This window comes from Saccostrea cucullata, unplaced genomic scaffold, assembly GCF_032062105.1.
Source record: "Saccostrea cucullata isolate Sc308-1 unplaced genomic scaffold, CSIRO_AGI_Scuc_v1 ctg1431, whole genome shotgun sequence".
Lineage (NCBI taxonomy): Eukaryota > Metazoa > Mollusca > Bivalvia > Ostreida > Ostreidae > Saccostrea > Saccostrea cuccullata.
This window is the reverse complement of record NW_026934099.1, coordinates 98,413-114,096: the sequence shown is the minus strand read 5'-3', so window position 1 is coordinate 114,096 and position 15,684 is coordinate 98,413. Positions and strand designations below refer to the sequence as shown.

Sequence of the window (15,684 nt, the reverse complement as noted above, 5' to 3'; positions counted from 1 at the left end):
ACGCGCATACAAGTGTGCTGCAATCTGATTGGCTGAAACTTTAAATGGCTATATCTCCTTTGTTTTTTGCCGAAATTCTTTGAAACTTAAAATATAGTCATGAATTAGGATATCCTACAATATGATATAGAAAAAAAAATCATGAAATCACGCGCATGCACGTGTGCTGCAATCTTGAAACTTGAAATGGCTATAATTCCCTTGTTCTTCAACCAAACAGGATGGGATTTAGAATATAGATAGATGTAAGGGACTCCTACAAGAAGGTATGGTCATCATGCACGTGCACGCACGTGCGTGCATTTGGAACGAGTGAAATTAAAAATACATTTGGATGAGTGATTTTTATTACTTTTGGAATGAATTAATGCTTTAATATACAGTATATTAAAATATATAGATAGGCCTAATGTAGACAAGATGATATGGTCATAACGCACATGCATTCACATGTTCTTGGGTGCAATGCTAAAATTTGAATATAATTGGTATCCTTCTGGGAAAACGTTGTTAAAGTCAAAAATGCACAGAGTTTGTCTTATTTAATGAGGCTTACAGGGAATATGGCACATAAAGGGAGTTGGGGAGCGTTTGGGGAACATCTGTAACGGTTCCCGTTACAATTAGCTCTAGTTTTTGTTTACATTTCCTGTGAAGGTCATCTTTGCATTTAATCATAATTATCATATGTAAAGTTCTGTTTTGAATGTAACTACTGTATTTCATATGATTTACAGTTGTATAACCTGCAAGTAACTCAGAGTGCATTTAATATTTCTATGATTGGTCATTCTATAATTGAATTTAAATCAGAAATATGTTCACTAAATTTTGATAAAATACATGGTATCTTTTACATTTCTGTACCTTTTGTCTCTAAATTATTGCTTTTCTTAAATTGTAAAGTGAGGTTAATTATGTATCACTGTATTGTATGATTTTTTTCAGGATCAGTTGAGATGTTATTGTAGCAGTGTGTTTTTAATTGTATATATTATAAAACATACAATAAGGAATAAATATGTGTATTATTGATATACTGGGTAAATGAAATTGAGTCTAAAATAAAACCTAGATCCACCCCTTTACAAATACTTGTGAGCGATAAAGTTCAAGGTCATTCTCTTGGGGTTCTGTCTTTTTATTGGTTGTGGTTCTGAGTAGTTCTCAGTTACTAGAGTCAGACTACTCAGAGGTTTTGGCCAGGTTGACAGTGAAAATTTACAGAGTTGTTTCGACAAAGAATTTTAAAGACTTTCATGACTTGAGACCTTTAGAACAGACCTGGAAGAATGTATTTACTTTATTAACATTCTTTATCTTTATAATACCTTTATTTAGCTAATATCACTGTTTAAAAGAAGAGTGAAAGTTTAAATAATGAATTAAAGCTTAATCTTCAGTTTATCATCTCAGAGAATATATTTATTAGAATGATGAGTATTGTATTATATATAGTACAGTTTGTAGTATTTCTTATTAGATATGTAAGCTGACGCATCCAGTAGTTTTTGGTGTTTTAAGGAATGGGCCTTGTCCCATAGATAGGTAATTAGCATATGTTACCTTTTGTATATTTTAAAGTAATAATATAATATCATTGCATTAATTGAGATGTGATTGTAAAATATATGTGTAAAGATTAACTGTACAGTGATTTATTTATATGCTAAATATTTAAATTAAGAGAGATAACTCTTAACTGATAAATTTATCTTTTGTACATCAAAATAAGTAAAATAGAATACATGTATACATTTGTTTTTATTTCATGTGATATTCATTGTTATTGTTTTATTTTATAGGGCCATTCATTTACTTGATGAACATCCATATTAAATATATATGAACCCTTAGACAGGAGTTGGTTGTCATTACATCATATATAGATAAACCACCCCTGCAACATTGGCGCCCAACGTGGGGCTGGATGCCTTCAACCGGAACCAGGACGACTGCATGGTAAACACACCGTGAGTGATTCGCTGGAGAGTGACTTTCCCTAAGATGTGAATTCGAACTTGTGTGCACACCGTTCTGTGAATTCGAAACTGGCCAGTAGAGGTATTGTGTACGGACGTACAGATAGAAACTGTTTTCAGGGTACATATTCAATTTTTACAGGCATGCCATATTGTTGTTTTTAAATTTTTTGCATAGATCTCGTAATCATGTGAATGCTGTAATTTAATTTGTAAAAGCAGTGAATATTTTTCATTTAGATCTTCATTAATTTCTAAAATGTAAAAGGTAAATTTTTCTTGTTTTATTCAAATTTTTGGTTAAATCAAATCCAGTACTGGTTATCTTTGTATTTTGGCCACAGTTTATTTATTTATTTATTTTTAATTTTTGATTGAAAACATCTAACTATTTTTTTGTGAATTTTGTAAATATTTTATTTTTTTTTTCTCTCAGATAAATAATTTTCATTTGAATTAAATAAATCAAAAGTTAGGAAAGTCATGTGAGAAAGTCCTGAGCACAGCATTCAGATTCCCCAGTTCTCTTTCTAGCTTTATTTCTTTGCACTAATATGTGACCAAACAGTTTACTGACCTTTATTGACAGTAACATTTGACTGGTGTATATAGTTTGTGTTACAAGTTTATTCAGTGAGTTTGATTGGTCAGTTGTTTTTCATAATGGTTTGCTAGTCCTGCAGATGTAGTTGCCAGAATCTGATCAGTGTTTGTCCGTCAAAATCATCCCTTAATACACCCTATTATATTGAATAGGTATTTAATTTACTGTAGTTTTAAATAAGTAAATACCGAGATCCGCGCCATCTTCGTGTTGTGATCACAATAATTGAGATCGGGTTCGGGATCCGTTTCGAGAATTTAACCGGAAGTCGGTTTGTTTTCATGGGTTTGTGAAGAACTTCAGAAATTAGAGGAATATTTATTCCTTTCCTGTAGTAACTGGGTTAAGAAATTGATTTAAATTATCATGTAAAGTTTAATCTCCATATACTGTAGTCACGCTTGTTCGTCTGGTACTGCGTAAATAAATTTAAGTCCGTACAATTACCAAATCTTGTTGACAATTTAGACTTCGTCAACTTCACGTGTTTGTGTTATTTTTTTTTGACAAGCTTATCATTTGAAGAAATTCTTATCAAAGAGTTAGCGCTTTCAACATGTAATTGAAATTCTCTTTCAGTTTATATATTTTTTTTTATTGCAAATTTTTTTTCTTTTCAGGAATTATTTGTAAATACTTGACAAATTTTGAAAAGCATTTTGAAAGTATATTTTGTCTTTGAAATTTGCACATATTTGTTTACATTTTCTGCAAACCGGAAGTGCATCTTTACATACCGGAAATACTCTTTGTTTACAGGAAGGGGTTTGTTTACATTGACTATGCAAATGTTTTATAGTTTTTATGTCGCATGCTTGTGTTCCTATCATGTACATTGTGTTGTGAAAAATGATTGAGTCTGAAATTATTCACTTATGTATTTCACACAGATTTTCAGAATCATTTTGTGTACTTTGTATGTCACCATAGACGCTCTGAGTTTCCATCTATCAGGTGATACTGATTTTTCATGCAGTAAAATCATGGAGTTTTCAGCGAAAGAGATTGGCAATATTGTCACAGCTTTTAGAGAATTAGATGTTAAACCAAATGTAGATTCACCCCAGAGTTTTATTGATTGGATGGTAGATTATCATGAACAATCTGTTTTGCCTATTGGTATTCCTAAATTGTCCTTGTTTTCAGGAAAAGGTGCAGCTTCATTTCAGGTTTGGCACTATGAAGTTCGGTGTTTAATTCAAGACGGATACCCGACAGAGATAATACTTCAAGCCATTCGACAGTCACTTAAAGGAGAAGCGAGTAGAACCGTTATGAGTTTAGGTGTTGAAGCAACACTATCGGACATTCTCGCAAGGTTGGACAGTATGTATGGATTTGTCGAGAGAGCTGAGGCTGTACTTGCTGATTTTTATTCAGCACGACAGAAGCCTGATGAAGATGTTACATCATGGAGTTGCAGATTAGAGGACATAATGTGTAAAGTGCGTCAAACTAAAGACATTGACTCTAGTGAAAAGAATTTAATGCTGCACAATATGTTGTGGATTGGACTAAACTCTCCATTAAAAGACATCACTGGATATCTGTTTGACAGCATTCAAAGCTTTGATGAACTTCGAACAGCTTTAAGGAGAGTGGAACAAGAACATTTGGTTCGTAGTGATATTCATAAGGAAGACAGAAATTCAATGGAACTCAATGAGAAACAAAATTCACACAAGAAACAGAAATTGGTGAAAAAGAAAGACACAAGTGACAAATTGAGTTCCATCACTATGCAGGTTTCATCGGAACCAAATATTGATAATTTTTCAGTGAACAGGCAGGATCATGAACAAATGAACACTGGAACTGTGTCGTCGACATCTTATGTACCATATGATACTGGTGGTCAGAAATATTCTACAGAGAATGGACCTGTGTGTTACAAATGTGGACAACATGGACACATTGCGATTGGATGTCGAGTGATTATGCACCACAGGAGACAACCATATCAAACTCAGAAGTTTGCAAATCGAGGATATATACATCAGCAGCAGTATACACCATCCTCACAGGCTTACAACAAGAAGTCGTCATTGATAGGAGAGTGTAATGAAGTGTCCGTCAAGATTTTTGACGTTGCAACTACTGCACTACTTGACACTGGATCAACCGTATCTACCATCAGTGAAACTTTTTACAAGGAACATTTTCCTGATATTCCATTGCAATCATTAGACTTTGCATTGAATGTAGAGTGTGCAGATGGACAACAACTTCCATATTCAGGATACATTTCACTGGATGTACAGATATAAGAATTTCATCAGTCCCTTTATTGAATGACTGTTTGTTCCTGGTTGTTCCACAGAGTGCATATAATTCGAAGGTTCCTATTCTTATTGGGACTAATCTACTGTGCATCGTAATGGAAACTACCAAGGAAATGTATGGAGACCAGTTCTTACAGAGAGCAGACATGCATACACCATGGTAGCTGTCGATGAGATGCTTGGTAATGCGTGAAAGAGAACCTGCCAAGAACAGAGACAAACTAGCTCTCATCCGATCAGCAGAGAGTAGGAAGATCACTATACCTGCCAACAGTGAAGTTGTGATTAACGGCTATCTGGATAAGCAAATCAACTATGAACCAGTGTGTGCGATTGTACAACCAACAACTTCATCGTTCATTCCTGATGATCTGGATATTTCACCTACTCTTGTCTCGTACCATTACCAAAAGACTTGACTAGTGCCCATCCACATTACAAATGTTTCAACTAGGACAGTCACAGTTCCACCAAAGGCATTACTTTGTGAACTTCAGCCTGTAACAGTGGAAAATCAAAAGCAACTTAAAGGAGAGAAAATGCCTGATTTCGACATCATGGAAAAGATAAAGATAGATGACACTAATCTTGCTGCAACAGAACTACAGAAAGCCATTCATTTCATAAAGACCTACAATGATATATTTTCCAAGAATGATGAGGACATTGGACTTACAGCCAGAGTGAAACATCAGATAGAACTTACCAATACAGTGCCATTCAAACAACGCCATAGAAAAATTCCCATCAACATGATTGATGAAGTGAGGAATCACATACAGCAACTCCTTACAAGCGGAGTCATCAGGAGGTCAAAGTCGCCATGGGCCAGTAATGTGGTTTTAGTGAGAAAGAAGAATGGGCAGCTTAGGATGTGCATTGATTACAGGCAATTAAACCAAAGGACAGTAAAGGATGCATATGCTCTTCCTAGAATTGATGACATCTTATATTCTCTTCATGGAAACAAATACGTCACCGTCCTTGACATGAAGAGTGGTTATCATCAAATGGAGATAGAGGAAAAGCACAAGCAGCGCACAGCCTTTACCGTGGGTCCACTTGGATTCTTTGAGTATGAGCGGATGCCATTTGGATTAGCCAATGCCCCCGCCACCTACTAACGACTGATGGAGGACATATTTTCAGACCTTAACCTCAGTATTTGCCTAATCTACTTGGACGACATCATCGTGTTTTCAAGGACATTTGAGGAACATCTTGAAAGGCTCGACAAAGTTCTACAAAGAGTACGGAATTCTGGATTGAAACTTTCTCCATCTAAATGCCAGTTCTTCCAGACTAAGGTTAAATATGTCGGACATATTATTTCAGCGGAGGGAATATCACCAGACCCTGACAAAGTGGATAAAGTGAAGTCATGGCCAGTACCAAGAACACCCGAGGAAGTACGCAAATTTTTAGGATTTATCGGTTAATACCGGAAATTTATAAAGAACTTTTCAAAAATTGCCAGACCTCTCACAGACTTAACACCTAGTCCACAAGCATCAAAGAAAAGAGGAAAACAACAGTCATCAGTCGAATGGAAATGGGGTAAAGATCAACAAGAGGCTTTTGATGTTCTACGCCAGCACTTGACATCACCACCAATACTTGGCTATCCAGATATGACACTGCCATTTGAACTTCACACTGATGCAAGCTCCAGAGGACTTGGTGCCATTCTTTACCAAGAACAGCAAGGAATGAAGCGAGTCATTGGATATGCGAGCAGAGGACTTACACCTGCAGAACGGAATTATCCAGCCCATAAGCTTGAGTTTTTAGCCTTGAAATGGTCCATCACAGAGAAGTTCAAAGATTATTTATATGGATCCAAATTACTGACAACAACCCATTAACCTACATCCTTTCCAATGCCAAATTAGATGCGACAGGTCACAAATGGGTTGCAGCATTATCCGCCTACAATTTCGACATAAAATACAGACCAGGGAAGAACAACGCAGCAGCAGACGCATTATCAAGACTGGAGTCAACGAGTAAGGAAATGGTCACCATCTCATCTGATTCTATTAGTGCCATCAGCAATTTACAAACAACACCTTGCATAGAATCAATTTCCATCTCAGAACAACCAATTGCCCAGTTACAAGATCCTCATGGATTGATTAGGTTTGATATTGCAAAGGCTCAACAGGAAGACCCTGAGCTTTTACCCTGGATACAGAGTATTTATGATGGATACAAGCCAAGGAAGAGTGATTTATCAGGATCCTTTGCAGACACCATTTTGTTTAGAAACTTCGACAAACTGAAGCTCATTAACAACATTCTGTATAGAGAAGTTAAGGTGGATGAAAACAAAGTCAATCAGCTAGTTGTACCATCAAGCTTAGTAAGCCATGTACTAAAGTCTCTACACAACAACATGGGAAACCCTGGAAGAGAGAAGACATTAGGTTTACTTAGAGATATATTCTTCTGGCCTGGACAGTACAAAGATGTAGAAAACTGGATTTCAGAATGCAGAAGATGTATACTTAGGAAAACACCAGCCCAGGACAAAGCAGAACTTACCAACATCGTCACCTCACAGCCACTCGAATTAGTTTGTATGGATTTCCTGTGTTTGGAGAGAAGTAAGGGAGGATATGAAAATGTGCTTGTGATAACAGATCACTCGTTTTGCCATCGCCATTCCAACTAGAAACACTACAGCAAGAACTACAGCAGAGGCATTTTTCAACAACTTCATTGTTCACTATGGACTCCCCAAACGTATTCATTCTGATCAAGGCGCAAATTTCGAGAGTAAACTTATCAAGGAATTATGTCAACTTTTTGGAATATCAAAATCAAGGACTACACCATACCACCCCATGGGAAATGGACTATGTGAACGTTTCAACGCAACTTTGATAAACATGTTAGGATCCTTAGAGCAATCAAGGAAAGCAGACTGGGAATCTTATATAGCTCCTATTGTACACGCTTATAATTGCATGAAACAGGAAACTACCAAATTTTCGCCTAATCATCTAATGTTCGGAAGAGAACCAAATCTGCCCATAGATATTGAATTTGGATTACATAAAGAAAATCAGAAATCATCAACTCTTACAAAATACATTGATAACTTGAAAGAACGCTTAAGGAAATCTTACCAGTTGGCATCAGAAGCTGCAGGAAAATCACAACAGAGACAAAAAGATAACTATGATCTTAGATCCAGAGGAGCTGTATTAGAAGTTGGCGATAAAGTCCTGGTGAAGATAGTTGCATTTGATGGCCGACTTAAACTCGCAGACAAGTGGGAGGAAGAACCGTATTTGGTGATAGGTAAACCTAACCAAGGGATTCCTGTCTACAAAGTCCAGAGGGAAGATGGAGTTGGTAGAATAAGGATACTTCATAGAAATCTACTCTTACCCATTGGACATGTTACCGAGTTTCAACCAAAGGTAGATTCCAAAGAAAAGAAGCCAATGCCAGCAATGCGGAAACCCACACCAAAGCCAATGACTAGACAGAATAAGAGGGAAAACAGGAACACAACGTCATCACATTGATGCCCCTAACATTGTGTTACCTGAAGTTCAGACAGAAAGTGGTATTGTGGATGAAGATCTTCAAACAGTTGGGGACGCCCATCAGACTGGAGAAGATGTATTGCAAGAGAATACAGATAATAAGACTGCTATGGAACCTGCACCACAAGCAGATGATCCAGAATCTGAAGCTGAACCAGCAGCTGTTATTGAACAAGATAGAGATGAACCTGGAGCTGAACAGGAAGATAAACCTGAACCAACAGGAGAAGTTGAAGTAGCAGATGAAGCTGAACCAGAACCAGATGATATAAGTTCACCTGTTGCTGCTCCACGGAGATCAACCAGGACTAGAAGAGAGCCAGATTGGTTAAGAAGTGGAAATTATGTGCGATTACAACAAGCCACTATTGATCCGCATTGGACTGAGAAAGTATCATTGCTACAGAACATTTTGCAGGATGAGCGTTGTCAAGGACTAGAACGAGGTGAGATTTTAAAAACTTTACTCGATATTGTTAAGAAAACTTAAATTTGTAAATTTCAGTATGATTTTAATATGGTTTTTAATTTTAATATGATTTAATTTACATTCTTTGTATGAGAATGACGAGGACGTCATTTTTCGGAGGAGGGGAAGAATGTAGCAGTGTGTTTTTAATTGTATATATTATAAAACATACAATAAGGAATAAATAGGTATATTATTGATATACCGGGTAAATGAAATTGAGTCTAATATAAAACCTAGATCCACCCCTTTACAAATACTTGTGAGCGATAAAGTTCAAGGTCATTCTCTTGGGGTTCTGTCTTTTTATTGGTTGTGGTTCTGAGTAGTTCTCAGTTACTAGAGTCAGACTACTCAGAGGTTTTGGCCAGGTTGGCTGTGTAAATTTACAGAGTTGTTTAGACAAAGAATTTTAAAGACTTTCATGACTTGAGACCTTTAGAACAGACCTGGAAGTAAGTATTTACTCTATTAACATTTTTTATCTTTATAATACCTTTATTTAGCTAATATCACTGTTTAAAAGAAGAGTGAAAGGTTAAATAATGAATTAAAGCTTAATCTTCAGTTTATCATCACAGAGAATATATTTATTAGAATCATGAGTATTGTATTATATATAGTACAGTTTGTAGTATTTCTTATTAGATATGTAAGCTGAAGCATCCAGTAGTTTTTGGTGTTTTAAGGAATGGACCTTGTCCCATAGATAGGTAATTAGCATATGTTACCTTTTGTATATTTTAAAGTAATAATATAATATCATTGCATTAATTGAGATGTGATTGTAAAATATATGTGTAAAGATTAACTGTACAGTGATTTATTTATATGCTAAATATTTAAATTAAAAGAGATAACTCTTAACTGATAAATTTATCTTTTGTACATCAAAATAAGTAAAATAGAATACATGTATACATTTGTTATTATTTCATGTGATATTCATTGTTATTGTTTTATTTTATAGGGCCATTCATTTACTTGATGAACATCCATATTAAATACATATGAACCCTTAGGCAGGAGTTGGTTGTCATTACATCATATATATATAAACCACCCCTGCAACATAAACACTGTTTTAAATTTAAGTAAAAATTTCGTCTTAAATTTAAGATTTAGACTTAGCTAAGATCACGTACTTAAGTGGATCACAAAACTATCTTAGCAAAAACTTAGTAAAAATTTGTCTTAGCAAAAATCTTACCATAAAATCTTATATGTCATAGTAACGAGAAACTCTACGGATTTCAAAGACGATGGAAATCTGTCAGTGGTCTGACCAGGAAATCGAGGATCGTGAAAGAAAGAAGACGCTAAAAATCTAAACTATTTTACACGTCTGCATAATTTTACTATCACGTTCAGTAAAAAAGAATATTATTTTGGTACATGTATCTCCATAATTATACACTTTCAATTGTTGTTTTTTTTTCATTTAAAAAGGGTTGACAAATTTTAATTGGTTTTCTCTCTTAAGGTATATATTTATTGGAAAAAAATAATGAAATTTAACTTAATTAATTAACAAATAAAAATTGAAAAACTTGAGGTATTCTACGAAATCTTGTAAGAAAAAAATTAATTGAAAATGAAGACATTATTTTTGTTGCAGTTAACCTGAGGGATATATCAATACATAAAATTAATTTCTTATAGGGTTCCCTGGTGTGTTGGGATGTGTTCATGGAACGTTTATCGATAAAAAGTGGACAGGCGTCCCAAGTTTTAATTAACAGGTTAGAAGTTGTAAATTAATCATGATTTTATAAATATTAATTTCTCTTTGGACTGTTAAGCACCACTGTTTTGGTGCACGTGGTGTGCTCGCCATACTGGAAAATGGGTCACAACCTCGAGAATAGAATATGAACTGCACCGTTCACAAATGCCTACAGGAGCAGCTCCGTTCCGATGTGACTTCTCTAAAAACCTAGAGTCGTGAGTAAGATACCGCTGCCACAACGCCAATAAGAGTGAGGTATAAGGTTTGAGAATTCCCAACACATGTGGATGGTACAAAGCGCGCACTTTTAATAATGCAGCCGGAAACGACGAAAATACACATAACAATAATTACAAAGGTGGAAATAATATTTCAGGAGAGTGCCAATGTCTGGCGTAGAAAAAGAAGTGTGGCCTCTTGGTAAGTTACTTAGGAGAGTACAAACACACAAGCCCCTGACGTTACTTATTTTTCTTAAAATAAAATAAATAATTCCCCTATCTATAACATTTTGAACCTTTCGTGACAGTATCTTTTTTAAATTTCTAATGGAAGCAACTGTAATGACGTTTTTATTTCGTTAATTTAAATGTTAAGGTCCATTTTTTTCATACCGGAATAAAGGATTTTTCTCAAGCATTAATTTCTTCGGGAAACGGGAGGGGGTTACATTGTTGTCCATAATACTAAACACTGTCTTAAATTTAAGTAAAAATTTTGTCTTACTTTTAAGATTTAGACTTAGCTAAGATCACATACTTAAGTGGATCACAAAACTATCTTATCAAAAACTTAGTATAGATATGTCTTAGCAAAAATCTTACCATAAAATCTTATATGTCATAGTAACGAGGAACTCTACGGATTTCAAAGACGATGGAAATCTGGCAGTGGTCTGACCAGGAAATCGAGGATCGTGAAAGAAGACGCTAAAAATCTAAACTATTTTACACGTCTGCATAATTTTACTATCACGTTCAGTAAAAAAGAATATTATTTTGGTACATGTATCTCTATAATTATACACTTTCAATTGTTGGTTTTTTTTTCATTTAAAAAGTCTGACAAATTTTAATTGGTTTTCTCTTTAAAGGTATATATTTATTGGAAAAAATTAATGAAATTTAACTTAATTAATTAAAAAATAAAAATTGAAAAACTTAAGATATTCTACGAAATCTTGTAAGAAAAAAATAAATAGAAAATGAAGACATTATATTTGTTGCAGGTAACCTGAGGGATATATCAATACATGAAATTAATTTCTTATAGGGTTCCCTGGTGTGTTGGGATGTGTCCATGGAACGTTTATCCGGATCCGAACGCTCAATGAAAATGAACCTGATTACGTCAACAGAAAAGGATACCATTCCTTTAATGCCACGGTAATTATTATTTTTTTAAATTAATTTCTTATAGGGTTCCCTGGTGTGTTGGGATGTGTTTATGGAACGTTTATCCGGATCCGAACTCCCAATGAAAATGAACCTGTTTACGTCAACAGAAAAAAATACCGTTCCTTTAATGTCACGGTAATTATTATTATTTTTTTTAATTGATTTTGAATGAAAATTGTTTTATATTAAAAGAGGTAATAAATAAGCATATAATTCAATACGTGATAACATATAATATTTATATAAACAGGTATGCAACAAATCCACTTATACAAAAATAACATTGATTTTAAAGAGAGATAATATATTGGAAAAATCAGCAAAATAAAAAAAATTCAAACATATTTCAGATGACCTTTGATGCCAATTTCATTGTTACTAACTGGGTTGCAAAATGGCCAGGATCCTGTCATGATTCAAGAGTCTTTGGAGAAAGTGTTACCTGTCAGCAGGTTAAGAAGGGTAAATATTCCATGCAGTTAATAATTACATCTTTAAAGCTAAGAAAACCATTACCTACATTGTAAATATTCTTATATGGATTTGTGGGGCTGAAATGCGGATCAACATCCCACCCCTGTTCTTGTTTGCGAGAATATGCAAAACGTTCCTGCTTTTCAAGCAAATCAAGAATATACTCAGCAACTCATGACAAAAAGAAAACTTCATGAATAACTACAGACGCGCCAAAAGGTTAATATATTTAATGAATTTATCCATTTATGAATGAAGTAATGAGAGAGGAAATAATACCAGTTGGTACTCGTGTGGACATTGTGACATTCTCCAAAGTCAAAGAGAATGTGTGTGTTATAAGGAATTCGAGCATTATGCGGAAAATTACATTTCATCTGTATGTCCGTGTATTTCACAGCATAGTAACTATGACAAAGTGAATTTAACATAGTGTGTTTAAATAAAGTAGTTCTTGAAACAGCATATATTGCATTTTAACGATAAAAAGTGGACAGGCGTCCCAAGTTTTAATTAATAGGTTAGAAGTTGTAAATTAATCATGATTTTATAAATATTAATTTCTCTTTGGAACATATTTCAGCATCATAGATTGGTACACCTCGATATATCCTATGTGACAAAAATGATTGAGCTGTTTTAAATTCTTTTGTATTCGTTTGTCCATTACAAATTTTTCTAGTGCGGAGGACAACCACATTCAGTGTATTTTCCTCATTTAAGGTGTGGGCATTCTGAATAAGGTGTAAAATGGGTGTCCACATTTCAATCAGAAGCTCCCGATCTCCTCCACATTCTGCAACACAATACTAAACATGACTTATTATGCTCCGTCCCCAAGGCATCAAATCTTTATTTTCTTTGCTGCAACCTACTTTTTTTGACGAATGCTATTTGCCATATGCCAGACATCAAATTGATGGAATACATGCGGCAATTGCATGGTCCTTTAAATAATTTCTTATTAGTGCATGCATGTCACTGCAGAAAATTTTGATATTGTCGTGAGACGAGTAAAACAATATAGACTGTTCTCGAATATTATTCATATATTCATTGACCCGAGGTCAAGCTCTTGAAAACGAGGCTAAGCTAGGTCAGCGTCAGCATCAACATGGAGTCAAACAAAAACTGCGCAACAGTTTCTAAGCGAGACGAATATTGTTGCGTGCCTTTGTGTAATGGGAATGCCAGAATTCACCATGATCTCAGTTTCCATCATATTCCTAAAAATCTAGAGATGCGGAAGAAATGGCTCGTTGCTATACGACGCGACGAAGGACCCCAGTTCAAGGTACAGTGCAAATTTATACTGACCTACCGGTACGGACACATGCGTAATAAGACGTCAATAAAATTATATGACTTTATAATTTTCATGAAAAATGTATTCATGGCAGTTAATCTACAAGTTGATTAAAGCATATTTAATGCCTAATCATCAGATTATGGACGTGCACCAATGTATTTCGAATTTCCTTGAACATGTTGAATGACCCTGCAAAACTGAAAGTAGGCTAGCGAACGTTTATTCTATTGTATTTTAGTGAAGTTGTGTAGAATTTCCTATATAGTTTCTGTGTCATAATTCCAAAACATAAAAATTTTCTTTAGATTGGAAAAAACACAGTGGTGTGCTCCAGACATTTCAAGGAACAAGATTTTCGCTGGACACCTAATAGAAAATGCCTAACAAAGGATGCAGTTCCATCAATTTTCGACTGGACTTCCACTGTCAGAAGTAGAAAGATGCCATTACTTAGACAACCTTTGATAACCCTACATAAAGACAAAAATTCAGCAGAATTAGATAAAATAATATCTGATGCCAGTGATTCTGAAGCTGAAAATGATGAGATACTAGAGGGGAATCACAGTGATAAGTATGTTAAAATTCAACAATAATACATTAAATCTTAATCATCTACTGAAAAAGATCAAACATCTTATTTCAATAAAAATGAGTAACAATACATTTCCAAAACATGAAATGGAAACACATGGTAATTAAATCTAAGGCAATTTTCATGATTTTTAAAACAATATATTTGAAAAATTTTATACAATTAACTTTTGCAGAGAAGATGAGGTTGATAACATTCATTTAAGCTGCCAAAGAAAAATGCGTGAACTACAATTGCTGATTGAACAAAAAGAAAGTGAAATCAAAAGGAAAAATGAAGAGTTTTCTGATCTTCAACAGAAATATCACTTGGAACGGTTTGGTGTGACTCGATTTTCCTTCGACGATGACTTGATTGAATTTTATACTGGATTTCCAAGTTATAAAGTATTTTCTATATTTTTTTCTGCATTAAGACCAATCGCTTCAAGAATGAAAAGTGTTTATTATAATTCTGTAGATGACGTTAACATTAGGGGGCGCCCAAAATCGATGGACCCTATTGATGAACTGTTTATGTTCTTATGTCGATTAAAGTGTGGTTTTCTCACCGAGGATTTGGCTGTCCGATTTAACATTCATGCATCAACTGTAAGCCGTAAAATAATTACATGGACAAATTTCTTATATTTCATCCTTGGTAGCATTAATATCTGGCCTGAAAAAGAAAGAATTCAAGAACACATGCCAAATGACTTTCAAATTCAGTACCCTCACACTCGTGTTATTTTAGATTGCACAGAAATCTTTACCGAGAAACCTTCCTCTTTAGCGCTCGCATCAAAAACATTTTCCTCCTACAAAAGCCACAATACCTGGAAAGGACTAGTAGGAATTGCACCTCATGGAGCAGTGACCTTCATTTCTTCACTATACTCAGGGTGCATATCAGACTTAGAAATCACTAAATACTCTGGGATTCTTGACCTATTAGAACCTGGGGATCAAATCATGGCTGATAAGGGATTTGTTCTTGACAAGCTTTTGAAAGATGGTGTTACTATTGCAACTCCACATTTTCTTTGTAGTGATGGACAGTTTTCAACTACTCAGATACAAGAAAATCAAAAAATTGCCTCTCTTAGGATTCACGTAGAGCGCCATATAAAAAGAGTAAAGGAATATCGCCTTTTGCAGTCTACTGTTCCTCTTTCTATTGCAGGATCGATTAATCAATTATGGACAATTGCAAATCTACTTACTCTGTTTCGTAGACCTTTAATAAAACAAAAAAACTGAAAAAAGCATTGTTGTCTTCTTTTAATTATTGTAACTTTTCTTTCACCC

The 15,684-nt window shown here is 34.7% G+C and overlaps 1 protein-coding gene across 1 annotated transcript; it reads left to right on the top strand.

The window, feature by feature from the left end:
- Positions 1-13,575: 13,575 nt before the first annotated feature.
- Positions 13,576-15,682, top strand: LOC134239942 (uncharacterized). Its single transcript, XM_062722071.1, has 3 exons — positions 13,576-13,788; positions 14,109-14,377; positions 14,574-15,682. The coding sequence occupies exons 1-3, from the start codon at positions 13,609-13,611 to the stop codon at positions 15,634-15,636; spliced, it is 1,512 nt and encodes a 503-aa protein (XP_062578055.1). The 5' UTR covers positions 13,576-13,608; the 3' UTR covers positions 15,637-15,682.
- Positions 15,683-15,684: the final 2 nt, after the last annotated feature.